This window comes from Nerophis lumbriciformis, linkage group LG17, assembly GCF_033978685.3.
Source record: "Nerophis lumbriciformis linkage group LG17, RoL_Nlum_v2.1, whole genome shotgun sequence".
Taxonomy (NCBI): domain Eukaryota; kingdom Metazoa; phylum Chordata; class Actinopteri; order Syngnathiformes; family Syngnathidae; genus Nerophis; species Nerophis lumbriciformis.
Genome location: NC_084564.2, coordinates 10,630,001 through 10,648,413, shown reverse-complemented (window position 1 = coordinate 10,648,413; position 18,413 = coordinate 10,630,001). Strand labels below are relative to the sequence as shown.

Below are 18,413 nucleotides of genomic sequence, written 5' to 3'. Positions count from 1 at the left end.
AGGAGGAGCACGCTTAATGAATGCACCTTTGGTCTGACTTCTGCTGGGATCGTCGTCGTCATCAGGGTCCAGCATGGTGGGCAGGAACAAGGAATGGCTGCTGGCCATCATGTGGAGGGTGGACAAAGGTAGCAGGCCTTTCTCCATGGCGGGGGTGTGGTACAACACCTCCAGAAGGCTTCGCAGGGTGTTCAGGAAATGCTGATCTCTGTAGCGATACCTGAATGAAAAATAAGAATTATTTATGAAGAGAGTCGCAGCATTGGGATGAATCTCTTACTTCAGTCCCGTCTGGACAAAAGATTTCCAGTTGTCTGCAGCGGCATCGGGGGACGTCTGTGCAGTCAACACAAAATGTTAGAGCAATAACGTGAAGCAAAATGTGTCGCGATAGGAGGAAACCTACGACAAGCCTCTGCAGTCTTTCCAAGATGTTCTGCTCCTGGATGGATGTGACGGCTGTTGGCTGATCTTTGTAAGAAGCAATCAGACACTTGAGAGCAGCCGAGGTGATACTCTTCCTCCACGTTTCTCCTTCTTCTGGAGAGTCAGCCAGCTTCTCTGTGATGACGTCTACCAGCTTCCACCTGGAAGGTCAAATCAAACCAAAAGTTCTGACGGGAGTCCTTTTTTTTTTTTCTTGGATTCTGAGGCGATGTGACCTTTCAGAACTGTCCACTTTCTGCAGGGCGGCGGGTAGGTCAGCCATCAAGTCTCTGATGTCCGCCACGTCTGCAGAGAGCTTGATCAGAGCCGCCAGCGCTTCAAGCGCCACAGCGTCTTCTGCGGCGTCTCCGAGAGCAGACTGAATCAACTTGGCCAGGAGACGCTCCTTCAGTGCGTTCGACACCTCGTTTTGCACTGCAAGGACACAATTAGGAGTCACTGATTGTGCACTTTATTTGTTTTAAACTATTGTAGTGGTGTTCCGTACAAAAAGTGCACTTTAATTTAGTGTTGTTTTGATATGTCATCTTAGTGACATCATGCACAAAAGTGCACTAATAGCTTGTTTTAAAATGTCTCTGACAATCTTGCACTTTCTGTTTTGGAAATGACATGAATGTTTGTGCCACTGCTTAATAACTGTTTAATAAATACTAAGGCTGCAGCTAACGATTATTTTTCTATCGATTAATCTATAGATTTTTTTTTTTTTCGATTAATCGGTTAATCTATAGATTATTTTTTCGATTAATCTATAGATTATTTTTCCTTTTACCGATTATTTTTTTTATTTAAAATGAAGATGAAAAAATAAATGTAGGCCAGTTTTTTCAAAAGGCATGGCTTTTATTTACCAAAAAAAAAAAGTATGGCCACTCAGTCAACATTGACAACAACATGACAAAATATTCTGTAACAATGTAAACATTTAAAACTTTTAACATTTAACAAAATTAAAAGTAGCTTATTTGCTTTTTAATGTGCAAATATAAAAGTAAACATCCAGTGCAAATCTTTATATTCTGCAATAGTATAAGCATTTAAAAAGTAAAAGTATTGCTTATTTTGCTTTAAAATGTGCAAAAATAAAGATAAACATCCAATACAAAAAAGTGCGTATTTCCTTGAATTGGCACATGCCTCGAATTACTGCCGGGTCAAACTCGTTTCGCAAAATAATTAGCGCATGCTTAGCATTACCGCCGGCTCAGGATTAACGCCGGGTCAAACTCGTTTCGCAAAATATTATTTTTATTAGCACATGTCTAGAATTTCCGCCGGGTCAAACTCGTTTCGCGAAATAATTAGCATATGCCTAGAACTTCCGCCGGGTCAAACACGTCACGAGTCATCATTTTCAAAATGGAGGAGGCTGATTTCAATCATTTGAAATCGCATAAAGGGAAGAAGATTAAGAGCTATTCAGTAGGATTTACGGTCCAAGCTATTGAATATTCTAAAAAGAACAGTAAGCAGCTATGTTTTATTAATATACCGAAGCTGCGTGTGTCAAATATGAGTCATTAAATGACTCCCGCCTCCTGCTGGTAGAGGGCGCTAGTGATCCTTCTTGCGACTACCGGTACTGCAGAAGACCGGTGCTGCAGAAGAAGACAACCAGCAACAAGAGTGAGCAGCGATCGTTTGCTTGCACTTTTAACATGGAGGATTACATATCTAAAATAAAACAGTTTTCTAAACTGGACTTTCAATGGAAGCAGGAGGTAATACTTAAAAGAATATCTCCATCGAGACAGAGAGACTTTTAAAACTGAAGAAAGATAAGGAAGACCTCTATAAACAAGTTATCGATGCTTTTGATCAGAATACTCATTTATAAGTAAAGGTAAGACCATAATAATGTTTTTTTTATTAAATGTGCTTTTCATGATGGTATCCTTACATCACTCCAATTTATAAGCGCAGGCCTAAATTTACTCCACGCCTTTTGGTAAGCGCAGGAGTGAGAAGAGGTTTTAAATTAATTAGCGCCCCGGAGGCTATTCAAGGAAATAAGGTATGCGACGCGTCGACACACAAAAACGGCGTCGACGTATTTACGTAGTCGACGCGTCATTTCAGCCTTAATAAATACACTTTTGGTCAATTGACTTAGTTGTGATTGCCCTCTCTGCACGAAAGTTTAAAAGTAGCATATATTCATGCAGTATGAAGAAGAATGTTTTAATGTAGACACATAGAATCATCATACTGCTGTGATTATATGCATCAAGTGTTCATTCAAGGCTAAGGCAAAATATCCACATATATATCGTGTATCGTGACATGGCCTAAAAATATCGAGATATTAAAAAAAGGCCATATCGCCCAGCCCTACCTAAAAATATTGAGATATAATAAAAGGCCATATCGCCCAGCCCTAGTATGGGAACAACCCTGTTCCACTGTCTATGGAAATATTGTATATCTTTATAAGACAGCAGGCTTCTAATGCAGCGCTGACTCAATCCTGGCCAGGGAAAAAGTGTCAGTAGCAAATATTGTACTGACGTTACTAAAAAGCAGGTATCAAAGTATCGATGCTTTTGACACCCTCCCTCACCATCAACATTTTGCTCGTGTACGCACCATCTTGAGGCCTGGTTGGGTCCTTGTTGGTAGCCACCTGCAGGTAGGTTCCAATCAGCGGGAGGAAGTCTTCCATCGTGTCCGACAGCTTGTTGGCGTTGTCCGGCTGCAGACACCACGTCTCAAAGAAGAGGCGCTGTGTGGAGCAGTTCTTCAGAAGCAGGCACCCGATGGCCAGGGTGTGAGGAAGCGGATGCTGGAGGCAGTGCAGCAGCACGTCCGAGTGGATGAGTTGCGCGCTTGCGGGCTCGCCGGTCAGCATCTGGAGCAGGAACGCCTCCAGCGCCGGGCTGGAGCAGGACAGCAGCAGCGTACCCAGGCCGCGGAGGTGAGCTTGCGACAGGAATGTGCCGCGCTCCTGATCCCGCCGGGCTGTGGACTCGGTGAGAATCTGCAGCGCGGCCTGGCCGTAAACGCTGGGTTGGGTCCGTGCGGCGCTGATGACCAGCCTCTCCTGAGGGAGGAGCAGCAACTCGGACACCAAGTCTCTCACCTGCGAGGGGTCCATGTAGCTGTGCAGGGCCAGGAGAGCCTGGAAAGGTCTGGAAAGCTTCACGGGAGTCTGGGCACTCAGCTCCAACAGCTCCTTGCGCACGGCTTTCTGCACAGCACCTGTGTAGGCCAGCAGCAGTTCCAGGTGGCCCAGCTCGCACAAGGTGGGGGCGGCCATCTTCAGCAGGGTCACGGTGCCATCGCTCAGTTGAGTGCACATGGCCTTCAGTCGGACCGGGTTCAGCGAGTGGGGCGGCAGTGTGGACAGTTCCAAAGCCAGGTACCACTGCTCCAGGCACGGATGTCTGAAGATGGAGGTCAATGCCGAGAGAAGCATCTGGAACACAAATTACAACCACTAAGCAAAATGATGTTTGTTACTATGAACAGTGGTTGTGATCTGTGGTGCCTCTTTGATCTTTCTGATGGGCGGGGCCACGAGACACAACTGCAGTCCCGCTTTTCACCTGCACTCATACTTGCCAACACTCCCCGGGAGGCTCCCGAATTTCAGTGCCCCTCCCGAAAATCTCCCGGTGAAACCATTCTCCCGATTTCCACCCGGACAACAATATTGGGGGCGGGCCTTAAAGGCACTGCCTTTAGCGTCCTCTAGAGATGCACGGTTTGCGGACACAACCGCGGAGTCCGCGGATAAACCGCGGGTCGGGCGGGTAAAAATAGATTTTAAATAGATGCGGGCGGTTGGCGGTTGAACCAATTCGGAAATATATATACATAGTTAAATGTTGTTACCCACATACGAAAAACGGGCAGCACTCTTTGAAACAGGCAATTATTAATCAGGCACCGCGTCCCAGCAACAAGTGGCGCAAGTGAGCGCTCCTTCAGCGCAGCAGGGCGCATTTTAGAGGCCAGGCGCTCTCGCATGAATCCTGGCACTGTAGATGCCATTTTATACCTGCATAGTGCTAACAAAAAAAATAGTAAGTAGACATACGGTTGGATATGTTAAACGAATTAGTTAGTCTACGTTACCTAGGCTATACCAAATAAGCCCATGTCTAACCTATATTGAGTTCGGTCAGCTAAATAATTTTGATGGTTACGTGTTGTTTGGGCGCACTACAATGCAAAGGAATTAAGGCAATTGCGTTGTTTATTGTGTTTTTTTTCTATTCGAGATATACTACTATGTGTGAATAATTATTTGGCCTCGCTTTCAAGTGAAGCGCATCTCCGATTGGCGACAATGTGAGGCTATTTAGCCTGCTTTGTTTGTCGCGACCGTCTATTTTCATTATAATTCAAGTTTGATGATAAAGTGCAGTCCGATGGGTTTGATTTCCCCCCTTCAGCTGTTTGCCTTGGCCAATAAGTTGCAGGTAATTTATTATTATTATTTATTTAATTTATTTTTGTTTAAATAGAGATGACATACATATGTTATTGTATAATTTAAGTTTGTGCGCGTGATTGACAGCCTAAGGCTTATGAGGCACATTTTTTATTTATTTTTTTATTTCAACTTAAAAACGTATGAGCCTATGCCTAGAACATAGGCTATGTGTTTATCTTTATTTTCCTGCCTGTCATTGACAATGGAGATTGTCTGATATTTTGTCATGGCTGCAGATCAATCAATAAAAGGTTCATCTTTGTCGCAAAATTGTTCACTGCTTCACTGTGCACCCCGCCCTCGTCCCTATTTGAGCATTATAACGTTAACAAGTTAATATTCATTGAAATAAATTCAGAACATTTTTTTTTACCTAACGAAAATATAGGCCTAGTCTTTCTAAAACATTTTTTTAACTTCTTAAAAGCCTCGTTCTGCTTGCTGCAACTACGCACACAAAGTGTGAGGAACGCACTCCTGATCTGAGGGCATTGGCCACAATAGTCAACACTTTCTTAATGGAAATGACAATAATACTATAATAATGATAAATAATATTATCACGCATTAATATCTCTTAGCCACTAATGCGTGGCACGCATTGAATGTCTCTACTGCATTGGATCAGTCTCCTTTAACAGGCAAAAGCTTTATAACCTCACTAATACATTGCAACGTCTACAGTAGATATATAACAACGGGCGGGTGCGGGCGGGTGTGGTTTTGATAAAATGTTGGTTCGGGTGGATGGCGGATGGTTGATGGTTGACGACTTTTGTGATGCGGTTGTGGATGAAATAATTGCCTATCCGCGCATCTCTAGCGTCCTCTACAACCTGTCGTTACGTCCGCTTTTCCCCCATACAAACAGCGCCCAGTCACGTAATAAATACGGCTTTTACACACACTTAAGTAAATGCAAGGCATACATGATCAACAGCCATACAGGTCACACTGAGGGTGGCCATATAAACAACTTTAGCACTGTTACAAATATGCGCCACACTGTGAACCCACACCAAACAAGAATGACAAACACATTTCGGGAGAACATCCGCACCGTAACACAACATAAACACAACAGAACAAATACCCAGAATCCCTTGCAGCACTAACTCTTCCGGGACGCTACAATATACACCCCCCCGCTACCACCCAACCCTGCCCCCTCCCCACCATCTCCCGAATTCGGAGGTCTCAAGGTTGGCAAGTATGCCTGCACTACCAGCAGGACAACACCTGACTGCCCAGGGTTTCAACAGGTATCAGCAAATCTAATTTACCATCAATTCCAGACTTTTTTCCTACGCTTTGAACTCTGCGGCTTTTAAAGCGTTGCGGCTAACTTATGGCTTTTTCTTCGCTGACGGCCATAATGCAAATAGTAAAAAAAACAAAAAACAAAGACACTGAATAGGTGTGCTATTGTTTGTGCTATGGTGCCATCTTTTGGATGAGATATCTCACTGCGCTGCAATGCCCTTCTGTTGCGACCGAGCTTTAAACCGGAAGTGCCGTTCCGTCTTATAGCAGTCTATAGCGTTTCTACTAGTAAGAATTGCTCCAAGCAACTTTCGTAAGTTTTAAAATGTAACTGAAACAATTCACTTACTAAACCGTCCCATGTGTGATGTGTGTAGGAGTGTTTTCGTGCATATTTGTCCGCGCTATCGTAATGTAATGAGGCTAGCGTCGTTAGCATTAGCTAATATCTTAACACGTCATGCTGTCGGGCTAGCTGTGTACAAACAAAACATCAAATGAAAGCTAATACTTTACAGATACTGTAACATACCTGCCAACTTTTGAAATCAGAAAAACCTAGTAGCCAGGGTCCAGGGGCCCCCGACGCAAAATGATTATTAGCATTCAGATAGGTTAAAATGTTGCTAAAACCATCACTTTTCTATCAGTCACAGTGACTTTTCAAAACAAAAATATTACAGCAAAAATCATATGGGTTGATTGACATGTTTATTCTGTAAGCTAACTTCAATAGTTTGAAATTATTTTGACAGTTAATGCCAGTTATCCTGTCAACCTTTCACAAGACTTCAATTTGTTAATTGAAAGTATAAACAGTATAAACACTTTTTACAGTAAACAAATGGTAAAACAGTACTAAACAATTCCATTAAAAAAAAAATTGGTGTCATTATTAACTTTCTGTCCAAGCTTGTATAATCTACTGCCTTGTTCAATTGTAAAAAATATTCTGTGCCTAAAATTCACATTTCTATCACAATTATCATACTGTAAACATGGTAAGCTAACTTCATCAAAATTAATAGTCCTGTCAATAGCATGGAATTACAATTCAAATGTAGTTTTTTTGTAAGCCTTTCAAAAGAATTCAAAATATGAAAAATTAATGAAAATTAATTTAAGCCATCAGACACTTGAAAAGTGGCACATCACATCTCTAATGTAATCATTTTAACTTTTCAACAGAAATAGCACTGCAAAAATATTAAGGACATACTTCTGTATTTTGGTAGTTATGCTGTCAACATTTAACAAGATTTCTTCTGTTGTACCGAAATCTGTTACCCATCGGAATTTGTAACTCCAGGGGGCAATGTTCCTATGGCGTTTGTTTGATGGTTAAACGGCAAGCCCAAAGAGGAGGAGAAGAAGAACGCTTGCGTAAATGGCGTAAACTATCCTTAATGCTGAAACGTCAGTTGTCAGAATTTCAGCATTAATAAATTACACATATTCTGGAAATCAATGACTTACTTTCATTATAGTATGAGTCCATTGTATCAGCTGTTGATTCTCTCTCACACACATACATTTTCCGGATTAAAAGCTACCATGGAATGAAACGTCAGTTGTCAGAATTTCAGCATTAATAAATTACACATATTCTGGAAATCAATTTCATTATAGTATGAGTCCATTGTTATCATTAATGCTGCAATTCTGACAACTGACGTTTCAGCAGGATAGTTTACGCCATTTACGCAAGCGTTCTTCTTCTCCTCCTCTTTGGGCTTGCCGTTTAACCATCAAACAAACATCATGGGAACATCGCCCCCTGGAGTTACAAATTCCGATGGGTAACAGATTTCGGTACAACAACTGCATTAGACTTGTGTTTTTTTGTCCCAACGTGGTCTTTTACATCGCTAATTCCTCCGTGTCCGATCGAAAAATCTTGCCTGCACAAGGTGCAATTCGCATAGTTTTCACCCTTTTTGGAACGGATAATGCTGTAATATGATTGTTCATGTTTTTCAGTCAGTACAGATTGCTGTTCTATCGCATTGTGTTGTGCATCACAAACTCAAAAGCCATTCAACTGCCGACGCAGAAGCTAGCTTACGGCTAATAACGTAGCAAGGCGATGTGTTAGTACGCTAGAAAAATAGTTCTTCAGTGTTCGCTCTTACAATAACGATGTTGCTACAGCTTGGTTATCATACAGGTTACAGAACGTAAATGAAGTATTGTTACTGGTTTTTGAATGCATTTTTAAAGCGATTTAGAGGTAGAATTGATTGCTAACATTATCTGCATTGCTAGCCACAAATTAGAATGCAAAAAACAAAACACATCTTGTCTCTCATAAGGTTTGCGAAGGATAGCCAAAACACATTTTATTCATTGCAGTTCCCCTTTAAGATGATTGAAAATATACATCTGCCAAAAATCCAGACTTTGTGTAAATATATTGATAAATAGAAGACGTACTGTGTAAGAAAAAAAAGAAGAAGCATTCTTTCTGTAACATCCAGGAAGAAATGATGTCAGCCACCATAAAAATGTCTCAACTATAATCTCCGTGAGGATTTATTTTTTTAAATGCTGGTAATATTTCAGCATTCCTTATCCATAAACTGATATAAAATTGTATAGAATTGAATAGATGGTGAGTTATTGTGATGTAGCAGCACATGGCAGTGGCCTAGTGGTTAGAGTGTCCGCGCTGAGATCGGTAGGTTGAGTTCAAACCCCGGTCGAATCATACCAAAGACTATAAAAATGGGAGCCATTACTATGGCGTCACATTAGTGCCAAAAATCCGAGCGCATAAAAACTGTTATCGCGCGCTGATTCTCCACTTTGTGCGCGCGCGTGGTGCTTTTTTGCGCGCGCGCGGTGCCTTTCTGCGCGCGCGCCGTCTCGGTCTGTGCGCACTCTGTGTACTCCTGGCATCTCTCCTCGCGCTGTCATGTTTCTTTTTGGCACTTTGGGGGCGGGTATGCTTAGACGGCCCCTTCTTTCTGATTGGTCAGGCGAAAAATGCTGAAAAATGCTCAGAGCCAATCAGAAGTATAGCAGGGCGGGTCATCGTCAATATGTATCAAGATTTACGGAGGAAGAAGTGGATAAAAAAATGTCGCGCGCTGATGAAGGCTATTTCATACCACATAAACACAATACAGGGTAACCCAAATAAATAATAAGACAACAAACACCATAATCACATCTTTCAGCCAGAACTGATCCAACCATAACATTATTTTATATTTTCACTTCTTCTTGAACATTTGTTTTCTAATTTATGGAATTTCTTTTGATTCAGCCATAAAATTAATGAAATAATCTTTGAATTTTGTTTTTAAAATGTTAAAAATAGCTTTTAATAATGTATTCTGAAACAGTTTAAAATAATCAGAGAACTGACTAACACTGACCCTACACAACTATGTTGCACAATTAAGTCTTTTTTTTTTTAAAGCGAAAGAGGTCATTTCAACAGGTACAGCATCCTATGTCATATCTACATGTAATAAGATTTGTAACAAGGCAAACCGTTTGTAAATTGGTCGAAAATCGAGCAAGTTATGGTAATTTAATTAGTACATGTACCATTGACATCAATGTAATGATTGAGGCTAGATGTCCGAGGTAAGATGGCTACAACGTTGCTACGCTGGATAATAATTTGTCATATGAAAAATGCTCACAGCCAATCAGAAAGGAGGGGCCGTCTAAGCATACCCGCCCCCAAAGTGCCAAAAAGAAACATGACAGCGTGAGGAGAGATGCCAGGAGTACACAGAGAGCGCACAGACCAAGACGGCGCACGCGCAGAAAGGCACCGCGCACGCGCAAAAAGGCACCATGCGTGCGCAAAAGGGTGTCGCGCGCACACGAAGTGGAGAATCAGCGCGCGATAACAGTTTTTATGCGCTCGGATTTTTGGCACTAATGTGACGCCATACATTACCTCCCTGCTTGGCACTCAGTATCAAGGGTTGGAATTGGGGGTTAAATCACCATCATGATTCCCGGGCGTGGCCACCGCTGCTGCTCACTGCTCCCCTCACCTCCCAGGGAATGAACAAGGGGTTGGGTCAAATGCAGAGGACAAATTTCACCTCTATTCAATTGAATATAAGTTGAATAGGATTTGCAAATCATTGTATTCTGTTTTTATTTACCATTTACACAACGTGCCAACTTCACTGGTTTTGGGTTTTGTAGTTGAATAGCCGTGGTAAACATTTTTAATGCCTTTGGACATCGCATTTAATGCTTTTTAATGCCATTTAAGGCCTCAATATTCAAAAAAAATTATTTATGACTTTTAATGCTTGTAGATTCCTAATTAAGCCTTTAGCTTGACGCTCCTCTACTTTCTCCTACTCCGCTTGCTGCGGCAACAACAAACAAGCTCCAGACGCTCCTCTTCGTTTTGTATCGTTTACTTAATAATTCAAAAACGTAAAATAATAACGATGTGGGAACAAATGAATGGCAAAATAAAGCGAGTTTGTTACGGCAAGAACGAGTTAGAAAAAGTAAGAGTAAGAAAAAGTAAGAGTGAGGTCAAAAAACTGTGTGGCTCAATTCCCCCGCACCTGACTGCCCATAATGTACTCTGTCCAAAAACCAACCAACCACACAGATCCTTCCGCCATATATGCAATCAAACAGTTACGTCATCAAATTTAGACAAATGTAATAATTACAAATAAAGTGTACCTTATAACTATTCTAAGCATGCAAATATATACATTTTCGTATTATGCAAATAAAGTAAATAGTCCCATTTTGGCTGAATAAACATAAAGCACCTTCCATAAAAATGTAAATTAACTTAAACAGCATTTAGGCTCCTACAATGCTTTTTAATGCCCCGCGGAAACCCTGTGTAGAGAAATGCAATATATTTATCAGTTGCCCCAGGAGATTTGCCATATTCTGGAATGCAAATGTTGATGTTCCTCTTAGACACGCGTAATAAAGGTGTTTGTGAATTCCCCTGATGATGTTTGGTGCTAAATTAACCTTAACATTAGCGCCCCTACTGGTACGATGTTTCCTAAAAATATGTTAAAAAAACAATTTAAAGCCTTGTCCAGCTTTTCACGGACGTATACTACGGTACTCATATTTAAATAACTTTTACTGGAAATGAATATCGGCTCCAAATATTGGTTATCAGCCTCTTTGACTACTAATAATCGGTATCAGCCCTGGAAAAAACATATCGGTCGATCCCTAGTACAAACCCTATCCTTGTATCATCTTCTGATTGCTCCTGTTTTCCCCCTATTTGTCGACTGCAGGCTGGTCTCCTAACATTACCCCTCTTCGTTTTGTTGTACTTTTCTCCCTACTCATTTATCTTAATGATTCCCAAATCATTGGTCAGCGGTTCTTTTCCTGACCTGCTCTTTGTTGGCCTCGCCAGTGGACGACTGGTTCACTTCCAGGAAGAGGTCAGAACCCTCTTGGTAGCTCTGTTCTGCCGGCTCAGGGTCCGTGGACACCTGCCAGCCTTGCAGCCTGGACAAGACGTCTTGCAGTATTTCCATTAAGGTCTTCAAAATAGCACATCCAGTGTTTTGGGGAAACTGTGCAGGGAAAAAAAACAAGGGCTGAATTAGAGGTGTAATCACAGTTTGCTACATATCTCAGTTTTAATCTACTTTTCCATAAGAGTGTTTAACTTTCGTTGTATACAGCTTTTTAAATGAATGAATGAATGAAAAACTGCAAACTTACTGGCAGCTAATTCTCCATTTTTTTTGTATATAAAAGATGCTAAAACCTATGCTTTAGTTTGCCAAGCATGAAGTGAGTGAGTGAGTGAGAAAAAGTGGATGATATTCATTGAATTAAAGAAATAAATCATCAAAAACCCGAGAAAGCATGCAGCTAGGTAATTTGGTGAAACGGTTGGGGCGTAGCACTGCTAGTTTGCGCCATACTAAAGCAGAATGAGTCGATAATGCCAGCCAAGGACGATAAAGCGGCGGACATTTAGCCATTAAAATATGTAGAAGCTGCTGATGGTGTGTTTGACGGAGAAGGAAAGAAAAAGGTAAATACTGTACATTATTATTACATCATCTCATTAAACTACTGTACTTGTTTGTACTACAGTCTATTGTATTTTTTATTTTATACAATATTCATCATCTAAATCACAGGTGTCAAACTCAAGGCCCGTCACATCATTTGATATGGCCCGCGAACGCCTAGGAAAATATGCATCAATGAAATACCTTATCTTTTCGTACTAAATGTATTTGTTCTTTCCATTTTGACAAAAAAAATATATTTATGCACGGCATGAAATTGCATACCTTTTAAATGGTAATATTATGCAACAAATAATATATTACCATAGTTTCCACACATTTGTATTTGTTAAAATAAAAATAAATACCGTATTTTTCGGAGTATATGTCGCACCGGAGTATAAGTCGCACCTGCCGAAAATGCATACCGTAATAAAAAAGGAAAAAAACATTTATAAGTCGCACTGGAGCCCGGCCAAACTATGAAAAAAAACTGCGACTTATAGTCCAAAAAATACGGTACTTCAATATCTGCTTGATTAAAGTAAGTTATCCATCAAATTGTACACTGTAAAAAGGACAATAGATACATTACGTTAAAATTCCGATGTTTTTTTACAGCATATTCAATTGAAAACTGTAAATTGAAAAAAAACTACCACTGTTTTTACTATAAAATGTTGCCGACTAAGCTGCCTTTTTTTTAACTGTAAAATCTACGGTTGTTACTGTAAATGGAAAAATGGTACCAGTTATTTTACGGTAACAAACTGGCAGCACAGTTGCCAGAATAAAAAAATAACAGTGGTACTGTTTTTCTGTTTACAGTAATATGTTGAACAAACTACCTTAAATTTTACAGTAAGATTCTGGCAACTAAGCTGCAAGTATTTTACCGTAAAATAACTGTGGTACCATTTTAAAATGGTAAATAAACAGTGTGTACTTTTTTTCCATCTACTGTAATACGTTTGAAAATGTGTAGATTTTACATTTAAAAAAATGGTGACCAGAATTGTACTGCTAAATATACAGATATTTGTTTTATAGTATATGCAAAAAAATATATTTAATAATAAAATGCATAAAAAGCGGCCCTCTGGTGGCAGCCATAACTGCGATGCGGCCTTCAATGAAAACAAGTTTGACACCCCTGATCTAAATGTTAGTTTTCCTTTCTAAAAGGCTTGTTGTATTGGTTAAACGGTGCTGTTTTGGGGGGGATATGCACCAACTAAATTGATTTTATTTTCAATGGGCGCCGCTGTTTCGCAATAGCTGTTATTCAAGGTCACAGAACCAATTAAAGGCCTACTGAAACCCACTACTACTGACCACGCAGTCTGATAGTTTATATATCAATGATGAAATCTTAACATTGCAACACATGCCAATACGGCTTTATAGTTTACTAAAGTGCAATTTTAAATTTTGCGCGACATATCCTGCTGAAAACGTCTCGGTATGATGACGTCAGCGCGTGACGTCGCGGATTGTAGAGGACATTTTGGGACAGCATGGTGGCCAGCTATTAAGTCGTCTGTTTCATCGCAAAATTCCACGGTATTCTGGACATCTGTGTTGGTGAATCTTTTGCAATTTGCCAATACGGCTTTATAGTTTACTAAAGTGCAATTTTAAATTTTGCGCGACATATCCTGCTGAAAACGTCTCGGTATGATGACGTCAGCGCGTGACGTCGCGGATTGTAGAGGACATTTTGGGACAGCATGGTGGCCAGCTATTAAGTCGTCTGTTTCATCGCAAAATTCCACGGTATTCTGGACATCTGTGTTGGTGAATCTTTTGCAATTTGTTCAATGAACAATGGAGACAGCAAAGAAGAAAGCTGTAGGTGGGAAGCGCTGTATAGCGGCCGACTTCAGCAACAACACAAACACGGCCGGTGTTTCATTGTTTACATTCCCGGAAGATGACAGTCAATCTTTACCATTGGCCTGTGGAGAACTGGGACAACAGAGACTCTTACCAGGAGGACTTTGAGTTGGATACGCAGACGCGGTACCGTGAGTACGCTTCCAAACATTTGATCGCTTGCCCGTACGTGCGTGCCGCTATGTGCATGTCACGTACGTAACTTTGGGGAAATATATGTGCTGTATGAACTTTGGGGAGGTGAACGGTACTTTGGGCTGTGGGATTGAGTGTGTTGTGCAGGTGTTTGAGTTGTATTGGCGGGTTATATGGACGGGAGGGGGGAGGTGTTTGTTATGCGGGATTAATTTGTGGCATATTAAATATAAGCCTGGTTGTGTTGTGGCTAATAGAGTATATATATGTCTTGTGTTTATTTACTGTTTTAGTCATTCCCAGCTGAATATCAGGTCCCACCCGCCTCTCACAGCATCTTCCCTATCTGAATCGCTCCCACTGCCCTCTAGTCCTTCACTCTCACTTTCCTCATCCACGAATCTTTCATCCTCGCTCAAATTAATGGGGAACTCGTCGCTTTCTCGGTCCGAATCGCTCTCGCTGCTGGTGGCCATGATTGTAAACAATGTGCGGATGTGAGGAGCTCCACAACCTGTGACGTCACGCTACTCGTCTGCTACTTCCGGTACAGGCAAGGCTTTTTTATCAGCGACCAAAAGTTGCGAACTTTATCGTCGATGTTCTCTACTAAATCCTTTCAGCAAAAATATGGCAATATCGCGGAATGATCAAGTATGACACATAGAATGGACCTGCTATCCCCGTTTAAATAAGAAAATCGCATTTCAGTACCCCTTTAAACTTCTATTCTGAGGTACCGCTGTACTGCGTTCGGCGCAAAACAAGCTTCATGTTATAAATGACAAATTAAAATTGTGTAATATCTAATTTTTTGTTATTTTGAGAACATACCGAGAGCCAATGAAAAAGGGACACCGCTGGGTTACAGCTTTTCTTTTTAGTGGAGCAGGTGAAGCATGTGAATGATTATTCTATTAACAATAAGTAAAGTTCTTATTGGATGAAGTTAATACTTCAAGCTTGTAGTCCCATTCCCCAATGGCTGCAAAGTGCTATCATCTTATGGTTCTCAAACTGTTTTCACCAAGTACCACCTCAGAAAACACTTGGCTCTCCAAGTACCGCCATAATGACCAACATTAAAATACGGTAGCGTAGTAGGCCTAAATATTCGAGGCAGAGGTTTGATTCAACAAGTATATTTAATATTTAAATTCCAAACACACATTTAGGAGTGTAAAGCGGCGTGTTTCCGTGCTCTTACTTTGCCAAAGTCTTCCACTGTGGATTTGACGTAGAGTAAAATCTGTTTGATGGCCAGCGGGAAGTCAGCCACCGACAAGGCAGCGGCGGCTTCTTCCACATCTTTCCTGAAGCTGTCCTCCGGCAGGCCGCTCAGGCCGTCAAGGTAGGCAGCTTTCATCAGCGCAGTGAAGGAAGTCAGCATCTCCTTCGGCTGACATTCAGGCAACTCTAACTGTAAAATGATCATAAAACAGTATAACTACGGAGATTAATTTGTGTCTTTATTACGAAAGCTTTTTTTTTGACACTGAATTTATGTAACTGAATTTTTGGCGTTTGAATTTTGTAAACTGAATTTTTTTTCAAAATTTGTGTGATTATATATATATATATATATATATATATATATATATATATATATATATATATATATATATATATATATATATATATAGTTTTCAACACCGACAGAGACACTGCAAAGGTGTGGTATTGTTTGAGCTACGGCATCATCTTTTGGACGAGTTCGCTCACTGCAGGAGTTACTGGTTGAAAATGTACTTCCTGTTTTGTGCCTTAAACCGGAAGTATATCCCATTTCGTCTAGTCTTTGTCTAGAGCGCCCGTGTCAAACTCAAGGCCCGGGGGCCAGTTCTGGCCCGCCACATTGTTTTATGCGGCCCCGCAAAAGCCTGGAAGTAAAGTGCATCAATAAAGCACTTCATCTTTTCTTACTAAATGTATTCGTTCTTTCAATTTTGACAGAAAATTGCATGCGATGCATACAATTGCATGTCTTTTAAACTTGAGAACAATCTGAACATGCAAGAAAATATTGTATAAACACGGGGGTATCCAAAGGCATATTGTTGGATAAAACAATAGTAGTAAAATTGTTAACAAAAAACCCCCCAAAAAATATGCAATGTAATGCGAAAAATTCTAAACATTGAATACAATTCAGGTGTGTCCAAACATGTTCTGCTAAGGGCTACTAAGTGATTTTTAGACAATGATTTTTGATACACTTATTTTTTTTACACTGATTTTTGATACTGATTCTTTAGACACATTTTTTTTTTACACTGATTTTTGATACACTGAATTTTGATACAATGAAGTTTTTTTACACTGAACTTTTAGACACTGATTTTTGATACACTGAATTTATTTACACTGTATTTTTAGACACTGAATTTCTAGACGCTGATTTTTGATACACTGAATTATTTTGCACTGAATTTTTAGACAATTTGTTTGACACTGAATTTTCAGAGACTGATTTGTGATACAATGCATTTTTTGACACTGATTTTTGATAACACTGAATTTATTTGCACTGTATTTTTGGACACTGGATTCTTTCTAAACTGAATTTCTAGACACACATTTTTGATACACTACATTTTTACACAGAATTTTTAGACCCTGATTTTTGATACACTGATTTTTTTTTTTACACTGGTTTTTGATACACTGAATTTTTTACACTAATTTTTGATACACTAAATTTTTAGACACTGAATTTTGATATAATTAATTTTATTACACTAATTTTTAGACACTGATTTTTGAAACTTTTTTGACACTGAATTTTGATACACTTATTTTTTTTGCACTGAGTTTTTAGACACTGAATTTTTTCTACACTGAATTTCTAGACGCTGATTTTTGATAAACTGAATTTTTAGACAATGATTTGTTATACATTGAATTTTTTGACACTGATTTTTGATATGCTGAATTTTTTTTCCACTGAATTTTTAGACACTGATTTTTGATATACTGAATTTTTAGACACTGATTTTTGACACACTGAATTTTGATACACTGACTTTTCAGACACTGATTTTCAATAAACTGAGTTTTTTGACACTGAATTTTTAGACAGAAATTTCTTTTACACTGAATTTTCACACACTGATTTTTGATACATTGAATTTTTCGACGCTGATTTTTGATAACACAATTTTTCGACACTGATTTTTGATACAATTAATTTATTTACACTGTATTTTTAGACACTGAATTCTTTCTACACTAAATTTCTACACACTGATTTTTGATACACTGAATTTTTTACACATTATTTTTAGACACTGATTTTTGATACAATGACTTTTTTGACACTGAATTTTGATACACTTATTTTTTTTACACTGAATTTTTAGACACTGAATTTTTTCTACACTGAATTTCTAGACGCTGATTTTTGATAAACTGAATTTTTAGACAGTGATTTGTTATACATTGAATTTTTTGACACTGATTTTTGATATGCTGAATTTTTTTTCCACTGAATTTTTAGACACTGATTTTTGATATACTGAATTTTGATACACTGACTTTTTAGACACTGATTTTCGATAAACTGAGTTTTTTGACACTGAATGTTTAGACACAGAAACATTTTTTACACTGATTTTTGATACATTGAATTGTAGCTGAGATAGGCTCCAGCGCCCCCCGCGACCCCGAAGGGAATAAGCGGTAGAAAATGGATGGATGGATGAATTTTTCGACGCTGATTTTTGATACACTGAATTTTTAGACACTGATTTTTGATACACTGACTTTTCAGACACTGATTTTCGATAAACTGAGTTTTTTGACACTGAATTTTTCGACAGAAATTTTTTTTACACTGAATTTTCACACACTGATTTTTGATACATTGAATTTTTCGACGCTGATTTTTGATACACTGAATTTTTAGACACTGATTTTTGATACACTGAATTTTGATACACTGACTTTTCAGACACTGATTTTCGATAAACTGAGTTTTTTGACACTGAATTTTTAGACACAGAAATTTTTTTTACACCGAATTTTCACACACTGATTTTTGATACATTGAATTTTTCGACACTGATTTTTGATAACACAATTTTTTGACACTGATTTTTGATACATTGAATTTTTTGACGCTGATTTTTGATAACACAATTTTTCGACACTGATTTTTGATACAATTAATTTATTTACACTGTATTTTTAGACACTGAATTCTTTCTACACTAAATTTCTACACACTGATTTTT

General features: G+C 39.2%; 1 protein-coding gene across 2 annotated transcripts in view; it reads right to left on the bottom strand.

Moving 5' to 3' along the window:
* Window positions 1–18,413, bottom strand: part of urb1 (URB1 ribosome biogenesis homolog) — an 87,292-nt gene that overhangs the window by 32,051 nt on the left and 36,828 nt on the right. For both annotated transcript variants that reach the window (XM_061972426.1, XM_061972427.1), the window contains exons 19-25: window positions 15,389–15,601; window positions 11,515–11,700; window positions 3,037–3,865; window positions 663–861; window positions 407–587; window positions 281–336; window positions 27–220 (exon numbers count right to left, since the gene is read on the bottom strand). In XM_061972426.1, coding sequence (XP_061828410.1) covers window positions 27–220; window positions 281–336; window positions 407–587; window positions 663–861; window positions 3,037–3,865; window positions 11,515–11,700; window positions 15,389–15,601 — 1,858 coding nt within the window. The remainder of the gene's footprint in view (window positions 1–26; window positions 221–280; window positions 337–406; window positions 588–662; window positions 862–3,036; window positions 3,866–11,514; window positions 11,701–15,388; window positions 15,602–18,413) is intronic.